The following is a 22,632-nucleotide window of genomic DNA, read 5'->3' on the forward strand; positions in this document are numbered from 1 at the left end:
GCATTAGTGATAGCTCATCCCTACACTGAGGAGGAGATCGCCGCATGTAGTAGCGAGCAGGCAGTTGATGGGAGGGAATGCTTCCCTCCCGACAAACGTCTGCTCTATCTGCCTGTGTAATAAGGCCCTAAGTCTGTTTGCAACATGCAATTATGATTAGGCCACATCATTCCTTGGCGGCAGCAGTAAAGAGAAATGTCTGGATATGCCAGACAAGCCAGATATGAGGGGTTTGCCAGGAATGCCAGGGGTGTGGAATACTCTAATCTATGCACACACCTATGATAACGTGAGAATGGAAAAATCAGTTGTCAGAAAAAATGTATATTATATAAGTAATATTTACCCTAAAATTTATATTGGGAAACTCACCGATTACATATATGTTAACAGCCTGGCTTCGGGATGACTCCATCTGACGTCCCTTGTTATCAAAATTGTATGCACAGGTATAGCTTCCATTGTGGTATAACTGTACACTTGGGATTAGATGGAAGAAATCGTTCTGCAGCAGCTGGCCATCTTTATATATGGTATGTCTTGCATTGACAAGGCCGCTGCATGTAAATACAAGGCTTTCTCCTACTACGTAAATTTCCAGAGCTGGAGCCAGCTTAAGAACTGGAGTAATGGGTGGATCTGAAAAGTATAATAGATTCAAATTATTACTTACAGACAGAGCCCTTGTATGTTGACTACTACAGTCAATGTCACACTGGGTGCCTAGGGCCCACCGGTAAAATTCATTCTGGGGGCCCACTGAACAGCTACATGCAAATATCACCAGCCCACACAGTGGCAGACAGCAGCAAGATGCTACAAGATCATTCATTATGGGGTTAGGTCCCAGCAGCGACTTCGAGAGGAAAGAACCCTGGGAAAAGAGGATACCGGTGCCCTGCCTCTGTACCTAGAAGTCATCTCAGCCACCCAATGTATCTATGATAAGATGGATAGTTTGTTAAATAATGTACCTCATTTTTAAATTAATATAGGCTCATGCAGGGGGATGGGGATTTGGGGTCCACCTTGCTCTGGGGCCCATCTGGGAACTCACCTGTTCCCCTGGGGGCCAGTCCAAGTCTGTCTACAGGGTCCTTCTGTACTTCCCTTAGGTCTTAAATTTAATGCATACAGAATTACAGATGTTTGTTTTTTTGGCAGATAAAAGGAAAAACAGTGGCACAGTCTATTGGATATTATATGGTCATATGGAGAAAACACATTAGGACATGTACCTACAGCTCTATATTGTCGATGCCCATGCACACTTCACTGTGATGTAATTTTTACTATGCTAATTACTTGTAATATTTTGGAGGAATAATGCAGCTGGCAAAGACCTTGGGGCTCACCTTGGAGATCATTCCATAGGTATAGGCAGATGATCGCTAACAAGCATTCATAGGAGCTCTCATTAGCGATGATCTGGTGGTGTAAAAGTTCAGCCGGTTACCAGATGAACAAGCGATATACTCGTTCATCGAGTAATCACATCACTTAGGGTACTTTCACACTTGTGTTTTGCTTTTCCGGTGTTGCGTTCCGTCCTAGGGGCTCTATACCGGAAAAGAACTGATCAGTTTTATCCCCATGCATTCTGAATGGAGAGCATTTCGTCTTCAGTTCAGTCTTGCTACGGTTTTATCTTCGGCCAAAAAAAACTGAAGACTTGCCTGAATGCCAGATTCGTCATTTTTTTTCCATAGGAATGTATTAGTATCCTGATCAGTCTTAAAATGCATTCAGTTGGCATACGTTTTGCCGGATCCGGCAGGCAGCTCCGGCGACGGAACTGCCTGCTGGATTCCTCTGCCGCAAGTGTGAAAGTAGCCTTATGTGGTCAAGAAAATTGTTGTTTTCTGGCAACAGATTGTGCTGCGTAAACAGCATCTGCTGCCGGCAAACAACGAGTCTGTATGGGGATGGCATTAGTGATCACTCCTCCCCGTACTGTGGAGGAGATCTCTGCATGTAAATACAGCGGTCTCCTCCACCGACGAATGCTTCCTTCCCGAAAATTGCCTTCAAAATTGACCTGTATAAAGGGGCCTTAACAGTTGTATATAAACCATTACCATTTAACCCCTTCAGGACCCTGCCATTTTTCACCTTAAAGGGCTTCTGTCACCCCACTAAACGTTTTTTTTTTTTTTTTGTTTACTTATAATCCCTTTACTGCGAGCTCTGCATACATAATCTAATTAATCATTTTGGTCCAGTAGATTTTGTTTAAAACATGCTTTTAAAATATGCAAATTACTTTGCTACCAGCAAGTAGGACGGCTACTTGCTGGTAGCAGCCGCATCCTCCGATCCTAAAGACGCCCCCTCCTCATGTTGATTGACAGGGCCAGGGAACGGGATCGTTCTCTGCTGGCCCTGTTTGCATTCAAAATATCGCGCCTGCGCCGTACCTGTCTTCAATCGGCGCAGGCGCACTGAGAGGCGGCCGCTCGCTCGGCCGCTCTATCCTCAATGCGCCTGCGCCGGGTGTAGATGTGACGTCATCGGCGCAGGCGCATTGAGGATGGAGCGGCCGCCTCTCAGTTTGCCTGCGCCGACTGAATACCGTTACGGCGCAGGCGCGAGGTCTTGATAGCAGACAGGGCCAGCAGAGGACGATCCCGTTCCCTGGCCCTGTCAATCAACATGCAAAGGGGGCGTCTTTAGGATCGGAGGATGCGGCTGCTACCAGGTAATTTGCATATTTTATAAGCACGTTTTAAACAAAATCTACTGGACCAAAATGATTAATTAGATTATGTAGGCATAAATCGCAGTGTAGGGATTATAAATAAACAAAAAAAAAAAACGGTTTAGTGGGGTGACAGAAGCCCTTTAAGGACCAGGCAATTTTTTTGCAAATCTGACATGTCACTATGTGGTGATAACTTAAACACTTTTAAATATCCATGCCATTCTAAGATTGTTTTCTTGTCACATATTGTACTTCATGACAGTGGTAAATTTGAGTCAAAATATTTCATTTTTATTTATAAAAAAATACCAAATTTACAAAAGATTTGGAAAAATTTGCAATTTTCGAAATTTCTATTTCTCTGCTTTTAAAACAGATAGTGACACCTCTTAAAATAGTTATTACTTTACATTTCCCATATGTCTACTTCATGTTTGGATCATTTTGTAAATGACATTTTCTTTTTTTTGGGACTTTAGAAGGCTTAGAAGTTTAGAAGCAAATCTTAAAATATTTAAGACAATTTCCAAAACCCAATTTTTAAGGACCAGTTCAGGTCTGAAGTTACTTTGTGGGGCTTACATAGTTGAAACCACCCATAAATGGCCCCATTTTATAAACTATTCAAAATTGATTTTACAAACGTTGTTAACCATTTTGGTGTTCCACAAGAATTAAAGAAAAATGTAGAAGAAATTTCTGAATTTCACTTTTTTGGCAGATCAATTTTTTTACGCTAACAAAGCAAGGCTTGTATTGTACCACTTTTATCTAGAATAACCCCCATTTCTTAGCTCTATTGTTTGCATATATAATGGTGTGCAGCCATTTTTTTTTTGTAATTATGTTTGCTTCATGGATATGCACCTGTGATTCTGAAGGTTTTAGTCTAAATTTTCTTGCAACAAAGCAAGGGTTAACAGCCAAACAAAACTCAATATTTATTACCCTGATTCCATAGAAACACCCCATTTGTGATCGTAAACTTCTGTACGGACACACAGCAGGGCGCAGAAGGAAAGGAGCGCCATGTGGATTTTGGAGGGCAGATTTCACTGGGATAATTTTAAGTTGCCATGTCACATTTGAGGACCCCCTGATGAACCTCTAGAGTAGACACTTCCCAAAAGTGACCCCATTTTAGTAACTACAGGATATGGTTGCAGTCTTATTGGTACTATTTTAGAGTACATATGATTTTTGGTTGCTCTGTATTACACTTTTTGTTAGGTAAGGTAACAAAAAATAGCTTTTGGCATCATTTTTTTAAAAGTTTTTTACAGTTTTCATCTGACAGGTTAGATCATGTGCTATTTTTAGAGAACAGGTTGTTACGGATGTGGCAATAGCAAATATGACTTTTTTGGGGTTGGTTATTTTAGTTTTACATAATAAAACATATTTTTTTTTAAAGTTTTTTTTATTGTCTCCATATTCTGAAAGCCATAGTTTTCATTTATTTTTTGAGCAACTGTCTTATGTAGGGGCTTATTTTTTTCAGGATGAGATGACGGTTGGATTGGTACTATTTTGGGGTGTGTATGACTTTTTGATTGCTTGGTATTACACTTTTTGTTATGTAAGCTGACAAAAATGGCTTTTTTGATACAGTTTTTTTTACGGTGTTCACCTGAGGGGTTAGATCATGTGATAACCTTATACAGCAGGTTCTTATGGACGCGGCGATACCTAATATGTATACTTTTTTATTTATTTAAGTTTTACACAATAAGTGCATTTTTTAAACAAAAAAAATCATGTTTTACCTGGGTTCACACCTGAGCGTTCTGAAAGGAGCGCTCTGTATGTGCGATTGTACCGGCGTTTACAATCGCGCATACAGAGACAAGCGAACGCCCATTGTCGCGCGTTCCCGAAAGTCTATGTACGGGAACGCGCGACAAAACGCCCCAAAGAAGCTCAAGAACTTTTTTGAGCGTAGGGCGTTTTTCAGCGCGTTCAAACGCGCTGTAAAACGCTCAAGTGTGAACCAGGGCCATAGGGAAGCATTGGTTTTCACGTGTTGAGCGTTTTACAGCGCGTTTGAACGCGCTGTAAAACGCTCAGGTGTGAACCCAGCCTTACCCTGGGTTCACACCTGAGCGTTCTGAAACGAGCGCTCTGTATGCGCGATTGTACAGGCGTTTACAATCGCGCATACAGAGACAGGCGAGCACACATTGTCGCGCGTTCCCGAATATCTATGTACGGGAACGCGTGACAAAACGCCCCAAAAAAGCTCAAGAACTTGTTTGAGCGTCGGGCGTTTTACAGCGCGATCGTACACGCTGTAAAACGCCCAGGTGAGAACCATTCCCATAGGGAAGCATTGGTTTCTCCTTGTTGAGCGTTTTACATCGCGTAGGAACGCGCTGTAAAACGCTCAGGTGTGAACTTAGGGTTAGTGTTTCCATATTCTGAGAGCCATAGTTTATTTTTATTTTTGGGCCGATTGTCTTAGGTAGGATCTCATTTTTTTCGGGATGAGATGATGGTTTGATTGGTACTATTTTGGGGTGCTTATGACTTTGTGATCGCTTGGTATTAAACTTTTTGTGATATAAGGTGACAAAAAAATAATTGTTTTAGCACAGTTTTTATTATATTTTTTTCTACTGCGTTGAGGTGAAGGGGTGGATCATGTGATATTTTTATAGAGCCGGTTTGTATTCCTTTTCTTTTTTTTTTTACAATTTTATGTGTTTTTTATTTTGGGAAATTTCTTGGGTCTAATCCCTTTTTCAAAGTATTGTATTGTAATACATTGCATGTCAGCATAGACCTCACAGGCTTCTCTGCCATTGGGTCCCCGCCACTCCAGAGTGGGGACCCGATGGAGGTGCAGAGGGCACCTGTACCCTCTGTAAACCCTCCGCATGCCATGGTCAGCTTTGACTGCGGCATACAAGGGGTTAATATGCTGCCATCGGTGTCTTCATCGATGCCGGCGTATGCAGCAGTGGCCCGGCTGTCAGTGACTGCCGTGTCCCTGATCGGGCAGGCGCAGCTTCTGCACCTGCTTAACCACCTCCGGACCGCCTAACGCAGATGTGCGGTCCGGAGGTGGCAGCGCTGCGCACAGTCACGCATATACGCGTCATCTCGCGAGACGCGAGATGATGCGCTTTGCCGGCCCGCGCATGCGCAGTTCGGGCCGGCATTTCGTCGAGGAGTATTTCGTCATCAGCTTGCCAGCCAATGATCGCGGCTGGCAAGCTGATGATTTTAAAAAAATCCAATCAGAGTGCCAGATAGCAGATCATATTAGTAAATATGATCTGTTATATGGCTGCCTGCTCCTCTGCTGGTTCTTTTCGTCGGTTGGATCCAGCAGAGGAGCAGGCTACACAGTGAGTACACCAAACACCTCATACTAGCCCAAGATCACCCCCCTGAACCCCAATTAACCCTTTGATCGCCCCTGTCAATCACTAGTGAAAGGAAAAAAGTGATCAGTGTAAACTGTCACTTTTTTTTTTTTCACTGGTATTGACCGTTAGGTTTTAGGGATAGTTTAGGCCCCTTGGTTAGGTAGTTTAGGGATCGGTTAGCGCCCAGCCCACCGCACCGCAGTCACTGATTCGCTGATTAGCGTATCGCTAATCAGCATTTGTACTTTTATAGTATCTGGAAGTGATCAAAACTGATCACGGTCAGATCTATAATTGTATTAGTGTCACTTTAGTTCGCCCTCCACCCAAAACGCAGTATTTGCCCGATCAGGCCTGATCGGTCGCCCACACGTGCGTTCGCCCACACGCGCCCCACCGCAGTGACAAAAAAAAATTTTTTTTTGATCACTGCACATTCACTTTACACGCGCTGCGGCGATAAAAAAATCAGTTTTGATATTTTTTATCAACCGCAGCGGCCTCCGGTACTTCGCTAGCCTCCCCTTTGTAAGACAGGCTTGCTTTTTTTCTTGGGTAGTCTCAGGGAATACCCCTAAATTGAGTTGCCCAAATGTCAAACAGGGGGTATTCTTCTGAAGAGGCCTACAGGCTTCTGACCCAGTCGGATGAGGAATGGGAACCCTCATCTGATGAATCTAGCGGGTCAGAATACGAACCTGTAGAAAGCAGTGGCTCTCTGACCCAAAGTTCGGACGAGGAGGCTGAGGTCCCTGATAGCACCAGGCGTACCCGGCCCCGTGTCGCTAGACTGCAGGTTGCGCAGGATCCGCTTCAAGAGCAGCAGAGTGGGGCTGCTGCTGTCGGATTACGTGGTGAGGCATACACCAGCAGCGCAGCCCTCCCTGGACCTAGTACCAGCACTGCCGTAGAACATGGTGAAGTAGCGAGCACCAGAAGGGCAGTTGAAGCTGGTACGGTGGCACGTGCAGTAGTGACCCCGTCGCAGCCACCGCAAAGACGTGCCCGTAGAGCCCCTAGAATCCCTGAGGTGCTGGCAAACCCTGATTGGCAGTCCCCAACTTCAGCCGCACCTGTAGTTTTCCCTTTCACTGCCCAGTCTGGAGTTCGGGTTGAGACAGCTCAGATCGGTTCGGCCCTGGGATTTTTTGAGCTGTTCTTGACTGCGGAGCTCTTAGACATAGTTGTGGCCGAAACAAACCGGTATGCCACACAATTTATAACCGCTAACCCGGGAAGCTTTTATGCCCAGCCTTTCCGGTGGAAACCAGTCCAAGTTTCCGAAATTAAAACTTTTCTGGGCCTTCTCCTCAACATGGGTCTAACTAAAAAGCATGAATTGCGGTCATATTGGTCCACGAACCCAATTCATCACATGCCCATGTTCTCTGCTGCTATGTCCAGGGCACGTTTTGAGGCCATCCTGCGTTTCCTGCACTTTAGCGACAACACCGCCTCCCGTCCCAGAGGCCACCCTGCTTTTGACCGGCTCCACAAAATTCGGCCCCTCATAGACCATTTCAACCTGAAATTTGTAGATTTGTATACCCCAGAGCAAAACATCTGCGTAGACGAGTCCCTGATACATTTTACTGGGCGCCTTGGCTTCAAACAATACATCCCAAGCAAGCGCGCCCGGTATGGGGTCAAATTGTATAAGCTCTGTGAAAGGGCCACAGGCTATACCCACAAATTTCGGATCTATGAGGGAAAAGATCAGACCCTGGAGCCGGTCGGTTGCCCTGACTACCTGGGGAGCAGTGGGAAGACAGTTTGGGACTTGGTGTCACCCTTATTCGGCAAGGGGTACCATCTTTATGTGGACAATTTTAACACAAGTGTGGCCCTCTTTAGGCATTTGTTTCTAGAACGGATTGGCGCCTGTGGCACCGCGCGAACTAGTCGCGCAGACTTCCCCCAACGGCTCGTTACCACCCGTCTTGCAAGGGGGCAGAGGGCCGCACTGTGTAACGAAGAACTGCTCGCGGTGAAATGGAGAGACAAGCGTGACGTTTACATGCTCTCCTCCATTCACGCAGACACGACAATACAAATTGAGCGAGCAACCCGTGTCATTGAAAAGCCCCTCTCAGTCCACGACTATAATTTGCTCATGGGAGGGGTGGACTTCAATGACCAGATGTTGTCTCCGTATTTAGTTTCCCGCAGAACCAGACGCTGGTATAAGAAGGTGTCTGTATATTTAATTCAATTGGCTCTGTATAATAGTTTTGTTCTCTACAGTAAGGCTGGGAGAACTGGATCCTTCCTCAAATTTCAGGAAGAGATCATCGAGAACCTCCTGTACCCAGGAGGTTCCGTGGCCCCATCCACCAGTGTAGTTAGCCGTCTACATGAGCGACATTTCCCTAATGTCGTTCCTGGTACCTCAACCCAACAGTCACCCCGAAAAAGATGTCGTGTCTGTAGCAGGAGTGGAATAAGGCGTGACACCCGCTATTTCTGTCCTGACTGTCCTGACCACCCTGCCCTATGCTTTGGAGAGTGTTTCCGGAAGTACCACTCACAGGTACACTATTGGCATAGGGATCATCTCACCAGGACAGGCACACAGGGCTATTAGGGCCCATTCACTCACACAGCTGCTGCAAACCTCTCCTTTCACCTGGGACAAAGTGCATAACGCACTTCGCCACATCTTTGGGCGATTTGCGCTTTGCACATTGACCCATGGGAAGGAGAGGTTTGTTCTATAAAGGTAAAAAAAAACAAAAAAAAAACAAAAAAAAAAAAACACCAGTAAGCAAAAAGGTTAATGTTTAGTTCAAAAAGTTAAAGTTTATATATTCTGTTCCAAAGTTAATAAAATTATTGCGTTGCGGCCTGTTTTTTTTTTTTTACCTTCCAGGTGGACCAACCGATTGACTAGCTGCAGCACTGATGTGCATTCTGACAGAAGCATTGCGCTGCTGTCAGATTACACGCAAGTCGGTGTATGCGGCGCTGCAAGACGAGATTTCTCCTCTGCAGTAACAGATACGTTTGCCGAGGCATACGAGCTGAGGAGGAGGCGGCGTTCCTATGCTTTGGCAAACACTTTGTATATAAAAAAAATTAAAAATAAATCCCGGCAATGATTTATTCATCCACATCGATTGGTGTGAATGGAGAAATCTGGTTTGCCAGGGCATACGAGCTAAGTGGGTATGGATGTTGGGCGGAGCTCCTATGTCCTGGCAGATTTTTTCATCCACATTGATCGATGCGAATGAAGAAATCTGTGCCGTTCATTTTTTTCTTTCAGCCCAGAAGCTGAACGGAAAAAAAAAACTCATTACCTGTATGCTCAATATAAGGAGAATAGCAGAAACTCCTAATGCTGGCCATACATGTAATGATTGCGGAGACCCTCAAATGCCAGGGCAGTACAAACACCCCACAACTGACCCCATTTTGGAAAGAAGACACCCCAAGGTATTTGCTGAGGGGCATATTGAGTCCATGAAAGATTTAAATTTTTGTCCTAAGTTAGCGGAAAGTGAGACTTTGTGAGAAAAAAATAATAATAAATCAATTTCCGCTAACTTATGCCAAAAAAAAAAAATTCTATGAACTTGCCAGGCCCCTCATTGGATACCTTGGGGTGTCTTCTTTCCAAAGTGGGGTCACATGTGGGGTATTTATACTGCCCTGGCTTTTTAGGGGCCCTAAAGCGTGAGAAGAAGTCTGGGATCCAAATGTCTAAAAATGCCCTCCTAAAAGGAATTTGGGCACCTTTGCGCATCTAGGCTGCAAAAAAGTGTGACACATCTGGTATCGCTGTACTCAGGAGAAGCTGGGGAATGTGTTTTGGGGTGTCATTTTACATATACCCATTCTGGGTGAGATAAATATCTTGGTCAAATGCCAACTTTGTATAAAAAAATTGGAAAAGTTGTCTTTTGCCAAGATATTTCTCTCACCCAGCATGGGTATATGTAAAATGACACCCCAAAACACATTCCCCAACTTCTCCTGAGTACGGCGATACCAGATGTGTGACACTTTTTTGCTGCTAAGGTGGGCAAAGGGGCACATATTCCAAAGTGCACCTTTCGGATTTCGCAGGCCATTTTTTACACATTTTGATTGCAAAGTTCTTCTCACACATTAGGGCCCCTAAATTGCCAGGGCAGTATAACTATGCCGCAAGTGACCCCATTTTGGAAAGAAGACACCCCAAGGTATTCCGTGAGGGGCATGGCGAGTTCCTAGAATTTTTTTTTTTTTGTCGCAAGTTAGTGGAATATGAGACTTGGTAAGAAAAAAAATAAAAATAAAAATAATCATCATTTTCCGCTAACTTGTGACAAAAAATAAAAAGTTCTATGAACTCACTATGCCCATCAGCGAATACCTTAGGGTGTCTACTTTCCGAAATGGGGTCATTTGTGGGGGTTTTCTACTGTTTGGGCATTGTAGAACCTCAGGAATCATGACAGGTGCTCAGAAAGTCAGAGCTGTTTCAAAAAGCGGAAATTCACATTTTTGTACCATAGTGTGTAAACGCTATAACTTTTACCCAAACCATTTTTTTTTTGCCCAAACATTTTTTTTTTATCAAAGACATGTAGAACAATAAATTTGGCGAAAAATGTATATATGGATGTCGTTTTTTTTTGCAAAATTTTACAGCTGAAAGTGAAAAATCTCATTTTTTTTGCAAAAAAATCGTTACATTTTAATTAATAACAAAAAAAGTAAAAATGTCAGCAGCAATAAAATACCACCAAATGAAAGGTCTATTAGTGAGAAGAAAAGGAGGTAAAATTCATTTGGGTGGTAAGTTGCATGACCGAGCGATAAACGGTGAAAGTAGTGTAGTGCAGAAGTGTAAAAAGTGGCCTGGTCATGAAGGGGGTTTCAGCTAGCGGGGTTGAAGTGGTTAATCAGCCTGCTTTACATGTACGCCGCGAGTCCTCTATGGGTTAATAATGAAATCTTATATGCATCATCTTCATTACTAGTATTTCAGTCTTAAAGCTATAACAATTGTTCTCCTTAAAACCATACATCTTACAACAAAAAAGGCAAGCACTGAGGACTTTCTGAAGCATAGGCTTTTTTGATAAAAAAATAAAGCTCAAGCTATTATGCCACTAACTACTATAATAAATTGCTGCAGAGATATACATACCCTCCACAATGATAGATATAGGAACACTTGCATTGGAAGAAATTTGTCTCCCAGAAGTTGTAACCCAGTACTGACACTTATATTGACCTGTATTCTCCAGTGATAAATTAGATAATACATATGTGGACATGGTCTTGGGTGTCTTAGATCTGTGAATCTCCTGGTTGTCTTTGATGTACTGGATGGAGATGACTGTAGACTGCTCAGGAAAAGAACAAGTGATGTTGACATTTTCCCCTTTTATATAAACAGGTAACTTAGGATTCAGAATAATGGATGGAGCCTGGGGGGGATCTGTAAATCACAAATTTGAAAATAAATATGGAAAATGTAAGGTTTCTTATTGGAGAGCTTAGTAGCTAATAGTTTATGCAAATATAAAGATACCCCTCATCTACACATCAGTGAATCATAATTCACAAGACCACAAAAAATCCCAGGTTTTGGGTATACAAAACAAAAACTGAATGTAACAGCATCAAAAAACAAAGTGATGGCATTAATGACATGTATTCTCAAGTTCAACTCTCAAAAACTGGGACATTTCGACCTGCAGAGGTCTAAAACGTACCAATTGTTGTGTTGTGGGACATAAGAACAAGTTTATTAACTTTATTTTTGGATGCTATCACATTTTCTTTTTTTGATGTTTTTCTAATCCTGGACATAATAACATCTGCCTTTACCAAAATTCTTCACTAACTCTTCATATTTAGTTTCATATGCTGTATACATGATGCAATAGCTGTTGTGCTGATTGTAACTTAATTGCTGGAATCTGAAGCAATGGTTCTACCACTTATTTTGGCAGAGTACTGGCAGGTGTAGTTAGCAGTTGCAGCAGCGTGTAGTGTAGCCTGAACAACATATGTTTTTCAGATATTGCTGATAGGATACAGCTCTCCATTCCTGTAGAACTTAGGCCTCTTTCACACTACTGTATGGCTATTTGTGTTTTTTGCGTTCCGTTTTTTTCATGGATCCGTTGTTCTGTTTTTTTTTGTTTCCGTTGTGCTTCCGTTTCAGTTCCGTTTTTCCGTTCCGTTTTTCCGTATGGCATATACAGTAATTACCTAGAACAAATTGGGCTGGGCATAACATTTTCAATAGATGGTTCTGCAAAAAACGGAACGGATACGGAAGACATACGGATGCATTTCCGTATGCATCCCGTTTTTTTTGCTTTCCGGACCCATTGACTTTAATGGAGCCACGGAACATGATTTGCGGCCAAATATAGGGCATGTTCTATCTTTGCACGGAAAAGAGATACGGAAACACGGAAACGGAATGCATACGGAGTACATTCCGTTTTTTTTTTGCGGACCCGTTGAAATTAATGGTTCCGTATACAGAACACAAAATACGGCCCACAAAACGGAAAAAAAAACGGTAGTGTGAAAGAGGCCTTAACTTCTATATCTGTGAAACCCAGAGGGAAGGAGCAGGTAAGGGTGACAGCTTCCTCCTTGATATACTTCATTGTTCTAACCCCAGAGACAAGGATGGTAGTGGTTCATCTAAAATGATTTTTTTTTTTTCACAAATAATATTATTTGTGGTCAAGGCTCCGGGGGGAGCGCTGGACGAAGGTAGAGAAACTGGACACAGTTGAACCTGACTTGGCTAGTGGTGTGCCTTTAGCCATGTACGCGGGTAAGCCAGAAAAGGGGGCTAACCCAAGCAGTCTGAGCTTGGAGCGAGACTGGAAATGAGGGAGGGTAGGGTGGGGCACCACGCGATGCCGACACCTTGGAGAGGCCGTGCGGCAGGATAAGTACCCTATGCCCCTCCCACAAATGCAGGCTGGAATATCCAGCCTGCTGTACTTGTGGTCAAGGCTCCGGGGGGAGCACTGGACGAAGGTAGAGAAACTGGACACAGTTGAACCTGACTTGGCTAGTGGTGTGCCTTTAGCCATGTACGCGGGTAAGCCAGAAAAGGGGGCAAAACATGAATTTAGGCAGTTTATTGATTGAGAAATTACAGAACCAAACTGGAAAAAGCTTTGGCGATCTCAACCCGTGGATGTGGGATGTAACGAGAAAAACTTGAAGATTGCCACCGTATGATGTGAGCGGGGACGCGGTGTTTGGAAGCTGCGGACGCGGCCCCGATTCGGAAAGAATGCCCGGATATGGAGGCAGCGTGAAACCCTAGACCCGAAGCTAGCGAGCGAATGTTTCTGATGAACTGCGCAGAAGTCAGTGAGAGCACGGAAAAAGGCAGTAAGGGGCTGTCGGGAGTTCTGTCAAGGAGAGTGGAGAGCAGTTGGTTGAACACTGCCACTGGGCACCAAGGATTGAATGAATTGAAGTACTCGATCTGCATCGGTGGACCAACTTGGGAGGTTTTAGAGGAAGGTAGAAGGAAGATGAAATGGTCTAGACTACGGTGGAGCTGACTAATTGCTGGCCCTAAGTTTTGGGCTGAGGTGCAGCAGAACTCCCCAGGCCTGAGGAACCCATAGAAGCTGAGGTAGAGGGCAGCTTTGAGGATCAAACTTTTGAATGGGCCAAAAGGACTACCATCTAGGGTGGCAGAAAATTTTTGAAATAAATCCCCTGTAACCGGTTGTCTGGTGGGAGTGGATGGAGAGGAGAGCTTCTGGGTGCCTCTCAAGACTGCCTTAATCGCCTGGGAAGAAAAGAAGGAGGTATGACTGGGATGACTGATCATGTGGTGGTGCTGGATGCCCGTTAGGTAAAGTCTGATGGTGTTGTGGGATAACCGGAGCTCCTTGTGGCAGTACGCCAAAAAGGCCAGGACGAAGGAGACTTTATCCCTGTCCCCCCTAGGATGAAGGCGTGAAAACTGTCTGTTCCACCCCGTTAGATAGCTCCGGGCAGAATTAGCTGAGAGCGACTTGCGGATGAGACCGTGGGCTGTGGAAATGTAATTATCTAGTCCATGAACAGGGCTTCGAACCCTGGAGGGTTGATTCCGACTCTCCGCGCTCCCGGCGTGACCTGAAAAAATAAATTAAAGTTTAATCGGGACAGGGCATCGGCTGCGGTGTTCTTTTTGCCCTCTATGTGCCTGCAGATGACGTGGAAGTTGTATTGCAAAGATAGCCAGATGAGCTTGCAAACTAGACGCATGACCTTGGGGGAGCTGGACCTACCCCTGGCGAGGATGTCGACAACTGCTTGGTTGTCCGTCATGAAGCATACTGGCCTGTTACTCCATGACTTCCCCCAGACAAGAGCTGCTGCTATGATGGGGTATAGTTCGAGCAGGGGAGAGGACTTGGCGGCCTCCTGGTGTGAAGAGACCTGTGCGGGCCAAGGAGCCGCAAACCATTGGTCCCCGCAGATGGCCCCGAAACCGAGGGATGCAGCAGCAGCATCGGAAAACACCAAGGGGGAGGCATCGTTCCACTGGGGAACAAAGAGGGAGATGCCGTTCCAGCTGGACAAAAAAACTGACCACATGGCCAGATCCGCCAACGCATCGCGTCCGAGGTGGATGAGGGCATGCTGATCTGAGGCTGTTGGGAGGAGTCTGAGTAGGCCGGAGGTGAACGATCTGCCCTGGGGCATGATCCTGGCGGCAAAGTTGAAAGACCCCAACAACGATTGGAGTTCCAACTTTGACACCGTGCGGGTACCCACGAGCCTGGCCACTGAGTCCTTTAGTCTAATTAATTTGTCCAGGGGAAGGCTGGCTTCCATTTTGACGGTGTTCAGGGTGATACCTAGAAAGGTGATTACCCTGGAGGGGCCCTTGACCTTTGCTGAAGCCACTGGGACGTTCAGGCGACTGAGCAGGCTGAGGGGGCTATCCAGCCTGTCCGGGGTGTGTTCGGCCTGCTCGATGAGCAAGAAGTCGTCCAAGTAATGGATCACCCTCGGACAATGGGCATGGTTGACCAGAATCCAGTGAAGTGCTTGGGCGAACTGGTCAAAGAGCCAGGGGCTGGGTGAGGCAGAATTGGCAGCAACTTGAAGGCATCATAAATTTCAGCCTTCGACAACCAAGCTCCTGCCCCGACCTGTAAGATGAGGTCTATGGCCTCATCCAGAGAAGAATACTGCATGGAGAATTCGTCTGACGGGACCAGGGAATTTAGGCTGGGGGTGCTGGATGAATGAGGAGCAGACAGGTCGTAGATTTATTCTTTTTTTATTTGAGGATTTCTTGACAACTAAGCCTATGGGGCTGACCCGGTACACGAGGAAAGGAGATTCGGCAAATGGACCAATCATGAAGCCTTTCTGCAACTCGGCCTCCAACAATTTGTCCACCGCCACGGGGTCCGCCAGAGATGAGAGAAGGTTGGGGCATTCATGAGTGACCTGCGGAAGGGTGACTAACCCTGTATGGAAACCCTCCGAAAAACCCTGTTTGAGAAACAGGACGAAATTGGGGTCAGGGTGCTGTTGGAGGAGGGAGAGTAACAGGTCAATGTTGACCCCGCCTAGTCAGAAGCGTTTGGCCGTGCATTGGGAACAGGAGGACTGAGGGTGGGCCCTAAAACAGATAAAGCAAATGTGCAAAGCTTTGCACTTATCATAACTGCAGAAGCCTAAATTGAAATTGTTACATATTTGATTCTTCCCTAAGAAGGTGATGGGACGACCGAGTTTGTCCGTGAAGGGGTTGGATTTCTGCGCACCGGTGTTGATTATTGACCTGGCAGGGGGTGGGTTGGAGACATGGGGGCACCAATCGGAAGAATGGAGGACTGATTGGCAACCGGAACAAGCTGGGGCTTTCTGCCTGCAAAAGAGCTCCATGTCCAAGACAGCCCAGTTGGTAACGTGCTGATATTGGAGGAACGCAGCTGCTGCTTTTGCAGAAAATGGCCGGTGGTATTTGTAGAAGGCGGAGCCGCCGTGTTTGTATCCTAACTCGGTGATCCTGTACAGGTACGTATCTAGTTCCTCCCTGCGGTGGGGATGCATGGAGCACACAATGTCATGGTACAGGCTGAAGGTCAGCATGAATTCGGGATGGTAAGCTTCCTATTGAGGCGGACATCTTTAGACCTCAGCACCACCGATACATCACCACAGGCAATTGTCCGGTTTTCGACTGTGTCGTGGGTGGAGATCAGGATGGCGGCTAAGTTGATGTCCTTTCCTGCCAGGATATCACGCCTGATATTTTCTGGCACGAAGAAAGCGGGGGCGATGTTGGGAGTGCCAAGACTTGTACCTGGGGTGTTGGAACGGGAAGTGGAAGGAACGGCTTCGGGCTCTGGGGGAGGAGGAGACGTGGAACCCTTGTTCTCGATGGCCTGGAGTGTGGAATCGATGTCCGTTATTGATGACGCTAAGTTGTTGATGGTTGCGTGGAGCTGGGTCAGGGATAGTTGAATGGTAGACATGGAGACCAGGTCTTCGGAGGCTCTGGGTGGTTCGGGAGTAGGGATGAGCGAACTCGAACTGTATAGTTCGTACCGAATTTTGGGGTGTCCGTGACACGGACCCGAACCCGGACATTTTCGTAAAAGTCCGGGTTCGGGGTTCGTCGCTTTCTTCGCGCTTTTGTGACGCTTTCTTGGCGCTTTTTGAAAGGCTGCAAAGCAGCCAATCAACAAGCGTCATACTACTTGCCCCAAGAGGCCATCACAGCCATGCCTACTATTGGCATGGCTGTGATTGGCCAGAGCACCATGTGACCCAGCCTCTATTTAAGCTGGAGTCACATAGCGCCGCCCGTCACTCTGCTCTGATTAGCGTAGGGAGAGGTTGCGGCTGCGACAGTAGGGCGAGATTAGGCAGATTAACTCCTCCAAAGGACTTGATTAACTGATCGATCTGCAGCTGTGGATCATTGAGCTGCTGATCCTCAATTGCTCACTGTTTTTAGGCTGCCCAGACCGTTTGTCAGTCACATTTTTCTGGGGTGATCGGCGGCCATTTTGTGTCTTGTGGTGCGCCAGCACAAGCTGCGACCAAGTGCATTTAACCCTCAATGGTGTGGTTGTTTTTTGGCTAAAGCCTACATCAGGGTGAAGCTGTCACACCAAGTGCATTTAACCAGCAATAGTCTGTTTATTTTTTGGCCATATACTACATCAGGGGCAAGCTGCGCCTGTCACCAAGTGCATTTAACCCTCAATGGTGCGTTTGTTTTTTGGCTAAAGCCTACATCAGGGTGAAGCTGTCACACCAAGTGCATTTAACCAGCAATAGTCTGTTTATTTTTTGGCCATATACTACATCAGGGGCAAGCTGCGCCCGTCACCAAGTGCATTTAACCCTCAGTAGTGTGGTTGGTCAAGCTATCACACCAAGTGCATTTAACCAGCAATAGTCTGTTCATTTTTTGGCCATATACTAAATCAGGGGCAAGCTGCGCCCGTCACCAAGTGCATTTAACCAGCAATAGTCTGTTCATTTTTTGGCCATATACTACATCAGGGGCAAGCTGCGCCCGTCACCAAGTGCATTTAACCCTCAGTAGTGTGGTTGGTCAAGCTGTGACACCAAGTGCATTTAACCAGCAATAGTCTGTTCATTTTTTGGCCATATACTACATCAGGGGCAAGCTGCGCCCATCACCAAGTGCATTTAACCAGCAATAGTGTGGTTATTTTTTGGCCATATCCCAGTCTAATTCTGTCACTAAATCCATACCGGTCACCCAGCGCCTAAATACTAGGCCTCAAATTTATATCCCGCTAAATCTCTCGTTACCGCTGTCCTGTTGTGGCTGGGAAAGTTATTTAGTGTCCGTCAAAGCACATTTTTTGTTCTGGGTTGAAATACAATTCCCAATTTAGCAATTTAAAAATTTAGTGGTTTCTGCTGTATCAGAGCTATTTGAAATCTATCCCTAAAAGGGTATATAATATTCAAGGTGCACATAGGGTCATTCAGAATAACTTCACACACCCGCTACTGTGCATTTCCAAGTCTAATTCTGTCACTAAACCCATACCTGTCACCCAGCGCCTAAATACTAGGCCTCAAATTTATATCCAGCTAAATCTGTCCTTAGTGCTGTAGCTGGGCGAGTTATTTAGTGTCCGTTCAAGCACATTTCTTGTTCTGGGTTGAAATACAATTCCCAATTTAGCAATTTAAAAATTTAGTGGTTTCTGCTGTATCAGAGCTATTTGAAATCTATCCCTAAAAGGGTATATAATATTCAAGGTGCACATAGGGTCATTCAGAATAACTTCACACACCCGCTACTGTGCATTTCCAAGTCTAATTCTGTCACTAAACCCATACCTGTCACCCAGCGCCTAAATACTAGGCCTCAAATTCATATCCAGCTAAATCTGTCGTTAGTGCTGTAGCTGGGCGAGTTATTTAGTGTCCGTTCAAGCACATTTCTTGTTCTGGGTTGAAATACAATTCCCAATTTAGCAATTTAAAATGTAGTGGTTTCTGCTGTATCAGAGCTATTTGAAATCTATCCCTAAAAGGGTAGATCATATTGAAGGTGCACATAGGGACATTCAGAATAACTTCACACACCCGCTACTGTGCATTTCCAAGTCTAATTCTGTCACTAAACCCATACCTGTCACCCAGCGCCTAAATACTAGGCCTCAAATTTATATCCAGCTAAATCTGTCCTTAGTGCTGTAGCTGGGCGAGTTATTTAGTGTCCGTTCAAGCACATTTCTTGTTCTGGGTTGAAATACAATTCCCAATTTAGCAATTTAAAAATTTAGTGGTTTCTGCTGTATCAGAGCTATTTGAAATCTATCCCTAAAAGGGTAGATCATATTGAAGGTGCACATAGGGACATTCAGAATAACTTCACACACCCGCTACTGTGCATTTCCAAGTCTAATTCTGTCACTAAACCCATACCTGTCACCCAGCGCCTAAATACTAGGCCTCAAATTTATATCCAGCTAAATCTGTCCTTAGTGCTGTAGCTGGGCGAGTTATTTAGTGTCCGTTCAAGCACATTTCTTGTTCTGGGTTGAAATACAATTCCCAATTTAGCAATTTCATAATTTAGTGGTTTCTGCTATATCAGAGCTATTTGAAATCTATCCCTAAAAGGGTAGATAATATTGAAGGTGCACATAGGGACATTCAGAATAACTTCACACACCCGCTACTGTGCATTTCCAAGTCTAATTCTGTCACTAAACCCATACCTGTCACCCAGCGCCTAAATACTAGGCCTCAAATTATATCCAGCTAAATCTGTCCTTAGTGCTGTAGCTGGGCGAGTTATTTAGTGTCCGTTCAAGCACATTTCTTGTTCTGGGTTGAAATACAATTCCCAATTTAGCAATTTCATAATTTAGTGGTTTCTGCTATATCAGAGCTATTTGAAATCTATCCCTAAAAGGGTATATAATATTCAAGGTGCACATAGGGACATTCAGAATAACTTCACACACCCGCTACTGTGCATTTCCAAGTCTAATTCTGTCACTAAATCCATACCTGTCACCCAGCGCCTAAATACTAGGCCTCAAATTTATATCCAGCTAAATCTGTCCTTAGTGCTGTAGCTGGGCGAGTTATTTAGTGTCCGTTCAAGCACATTTCTTGTTCTGGGTTGAAATACAATTCCCAATTTAGCAATTTCATAATTTAGTGGTTTCTGCTATATCAGAGCTATTTGAAATCTATCCCTAAAAGGGTATATAATATTCAAGGTGCACATTGGGTCATTCAGAATAACTTCACACACACCCGCTACTGTGTATTTCCAAGTCTAATTCTGTCACTAAACCCATACCTGTCACCCAGCGCCTAAATACTAGGCCTCAAATTTATATCCAGCTAAATCTGTCCTTAGTGCTGTAGCTGGGCGAGTTATTTAGTGTCCGTTCAAGCACATTTCTTGTTCTGGGTTGAAATACAATTCCCAATTTAGCAATTTCATAATTTAGTGGTTTCTGCTATATCAGAGCTATTTGAAATCTATCCCTAAAAGGGTATATAATATTCAAGGTGCACATAGGGACATTCAGAATAACTTCACACACCCGCTACTGTGCATTTCCAAGTCTAATTCTGTCACTAAATCCATACCTGTCACCCAGCGCCTAAATACTAGGCCTCAAATTTATATCCAGCTAAATCTGTCCTTAGTGCTGTAGCTGGGCGAGTTATTTAGTGTCCGTTCAAGCACATTTCTTGTTCTGGGTTGAAATACAATTCCCAATTTAGCAATTTCATAATTTAGTGGTTTCTGCTATATCAGAGCTATTTGAAATCTATCCCTAAAAGGGTATATAATATTCAAGGTGCACATAGGGACATTCAGAATAACTTCACACACCCGCTACTGTGCATTTCCAAGTCTAATTCTGTCACTAAATCCATACCTGTCACCCAGCGCCTAAATACTAGGCCTCAAATTTATATCCAGCTAAATCTGTCCTTAGTGCTGTAGCTGGGCGAGTTATTTAGTGTCCGTTCAAGCACATTTCTTGTTCTGGGTTGAAATACAATTCCCAATTTAGCAATTTAAAATTTAGTGGTTTCTGCTGTATCAGAGCTATTTGAAATCTATCCCTAAAAGGGTAGATCATATTGAAGGTGCACATAGGGACATTCAGAATAACTTCACACACCCGCTACTGTGCATTTCCAAGTCTAATTCTGTCACTAAACCCATACCTGTCACCCAGCGCCTAAATACTAGGCCTCAAATTTATATCCAGCTAAATCTGTCCTTAGTGCTGTAGCTGGGCGAGTTATTTAGTGTCCGTTCAAGCACATTTCTTGTTCTGGGTTGAAATACAATTCCCAATTTAGCAATTTCATAATTTAGTGGTTTCTGCTATATCAGAGCTATTTGAAATCTATCCCTAAAAGGGTATATAATATTCAAGGTGCACATAGGGACATTCAGAATAACTTCACACACCCGCTACTGTGCATTTCCAAGTCTAATTCTGTCACTAAATCCATACCTGTCACCCAGCGCCTAAATACTAGGCCTCAAATTTATATCCAGCTAAATCTGTCCTTAGTGCTGTAGCTGGGCGAGTTATTTAGTGTCCGTTCAAGCACATTTCTTGTTCTGGGTTGAAATACAATTCCCAATTTAGCAATTTCATAATTTAGTGGTTTCTGCTATATCAGAGCTATTTGAAATCTATCCCTAAAAGGGTATATAATATTCAAGGTGCACATAGGGTCATTCAGAATAACTTCACACACACACGCTTCTGTGCATTTCCAAGTCTAATTCTGTCACTAAATCCATACCGGTCACCCAGCGCCTAAATACTAGGCCTCAAATTTATATCCCGCTGAATTTGAATACAATACATTGGGCCAAATAATATATTTGTTGTTGTGGTGAACCATAACAATGAGAAAAACATCTAGTAAGGGACGCGGACGTGGACATGGTCGTGGTGGTGTTAGTGGACCCTCTGGTGCTGGGAGAGGACGTGGCCGTTCTGCCACATCCACACGTCCTAGTGTACCAACTACCTCAGGTCCCAGTAGCCGCCAGAATTTACAGCGATATATGGTGGGGCCCAATGCCGTTCTAAGGATGGTAAGGCCTGAGCAGGTACAGGCATTAGTCAATTGGGTGGCCGACAGTGGATCCAGCACGTTCACATTATCTCCCACCCAGTCTTCTGCAGAAAGCGCACAGATGGCGCCTGAAAACCAACCCCATCAGTCTGTCACATCACCCCCATGCATACCAGGGAAACTGTCTCAGCCTCAAGTTATGCAGCAGTCTCTTATGCTGTTTGAAGACTCCGCTGGCAGGGTTTCCCAAGGGCATCCACCTAGCCCTTCCCCAGCGGTGAAAGACATAGAATGCACTGACGCACAACCACTTATGTTTCCTGATGATGAGGACATGGGAATACCACCTCAGCATGTCTCTGATGATGACGAAACACAGGTGCCAACTGCTGCGTCTTTCTGCAGTGTGCAGACTGAACAGGAGGTCAGGGATCAAGACTGGGTGGAAGACGATGCAGGGGACGATGAGGTCCTAGACCCCACATGGAATGAAGGTCGTGCCACTGACTTTCACAGTTCGGAGGAAGAGGCAGTGGTGAGACCGAGCCAACAGCGTAGCAAAAGAGGGAGCAGTGGGCAAAAGCAGAACACCCGCCGCCAAGAGACTCCGCCTGCTACTGACCGCCGCCATCTGGGACCGAGCACCCCAAAGGCAGCTTCAAGGAGTTCCCTGGCATGGCACTTCTTCAAACAATGTGCTGACGACAAGACCCGAGTGGTTTGCACGCTGTGCCATCAGAGCCTGAAGCGAGGCATTAACGTTCTGAACCTGAGCACAACCTGCATGACCAGGCACCTGCATGCAAAGCATGAACTGCAGTGGAGTAAACACCTTAAAACCAAGGAAGTCACTCAGGCTCCCCCTGCTACCTCTTCTGCTGCTGCCGCCTCGGCCTATTCTGCTGCTGCCGCCTCGGCCTCTTCCTCCGCCTCTGGAGGAACGTTGGCACCTGCCGCCCAGCAAACAGGGGATGTACCACCAACACCACCACCACC

At 45.0% G+C, this 22,632-nt stretch overlaps 1 protein-coding gene across 9 annotated transcripts in view; it reads right to left on the minus strand.

The window, feature by feature from the left end:
• LOC122923850 (Fc receptor-like protein 5) overlaps positions 1 to 22,632 on the minus strand; it is a 159,601-nt gene that overhangs the window by 56,201 nt on the left and 80,768 nt on the right. For 8 of the 9 annotated variants that reach the window (XR_006387337.1, XM_044274700.1, XM_044274741.1 and 5 more), the window contains 2 exons: positions 11,210 to 11,503; positions 373 to 639 (listed from right to left, as the gene is read on the minus strand). Coding sequence is in view for 8 of the 9 variants with exons in the window: in XM_044274700.1 (XP_044130635.1) it covers positions 373 to 639; positions 11,210 to 11,503 (561 nt within the window). In the remaining variant the exon portion in view is untranslated. The remainder of the gene's footprint in view (positions 1 to 372; positions 640 to 11,209; positions 11,504 to 22,632) is intronic. The other variant, XM_044274751.1, reaches the window with a different exon arrangement.

Source organism: Bufo gargarizans, chromosome 1 (genome assembly GCF_014858855.1).
Source record: "Bufo gargarizans isolate SCDJY-AF-19 chromosome 1, ASM1485885v1, whole genome shotgun sequence".
Classification (NCBI taxonomy): Eukaryota; Metazoa; Chordata; class Amphibia; order Anura; family Bufonidae; genus Bufo; species Bufo gargarizans.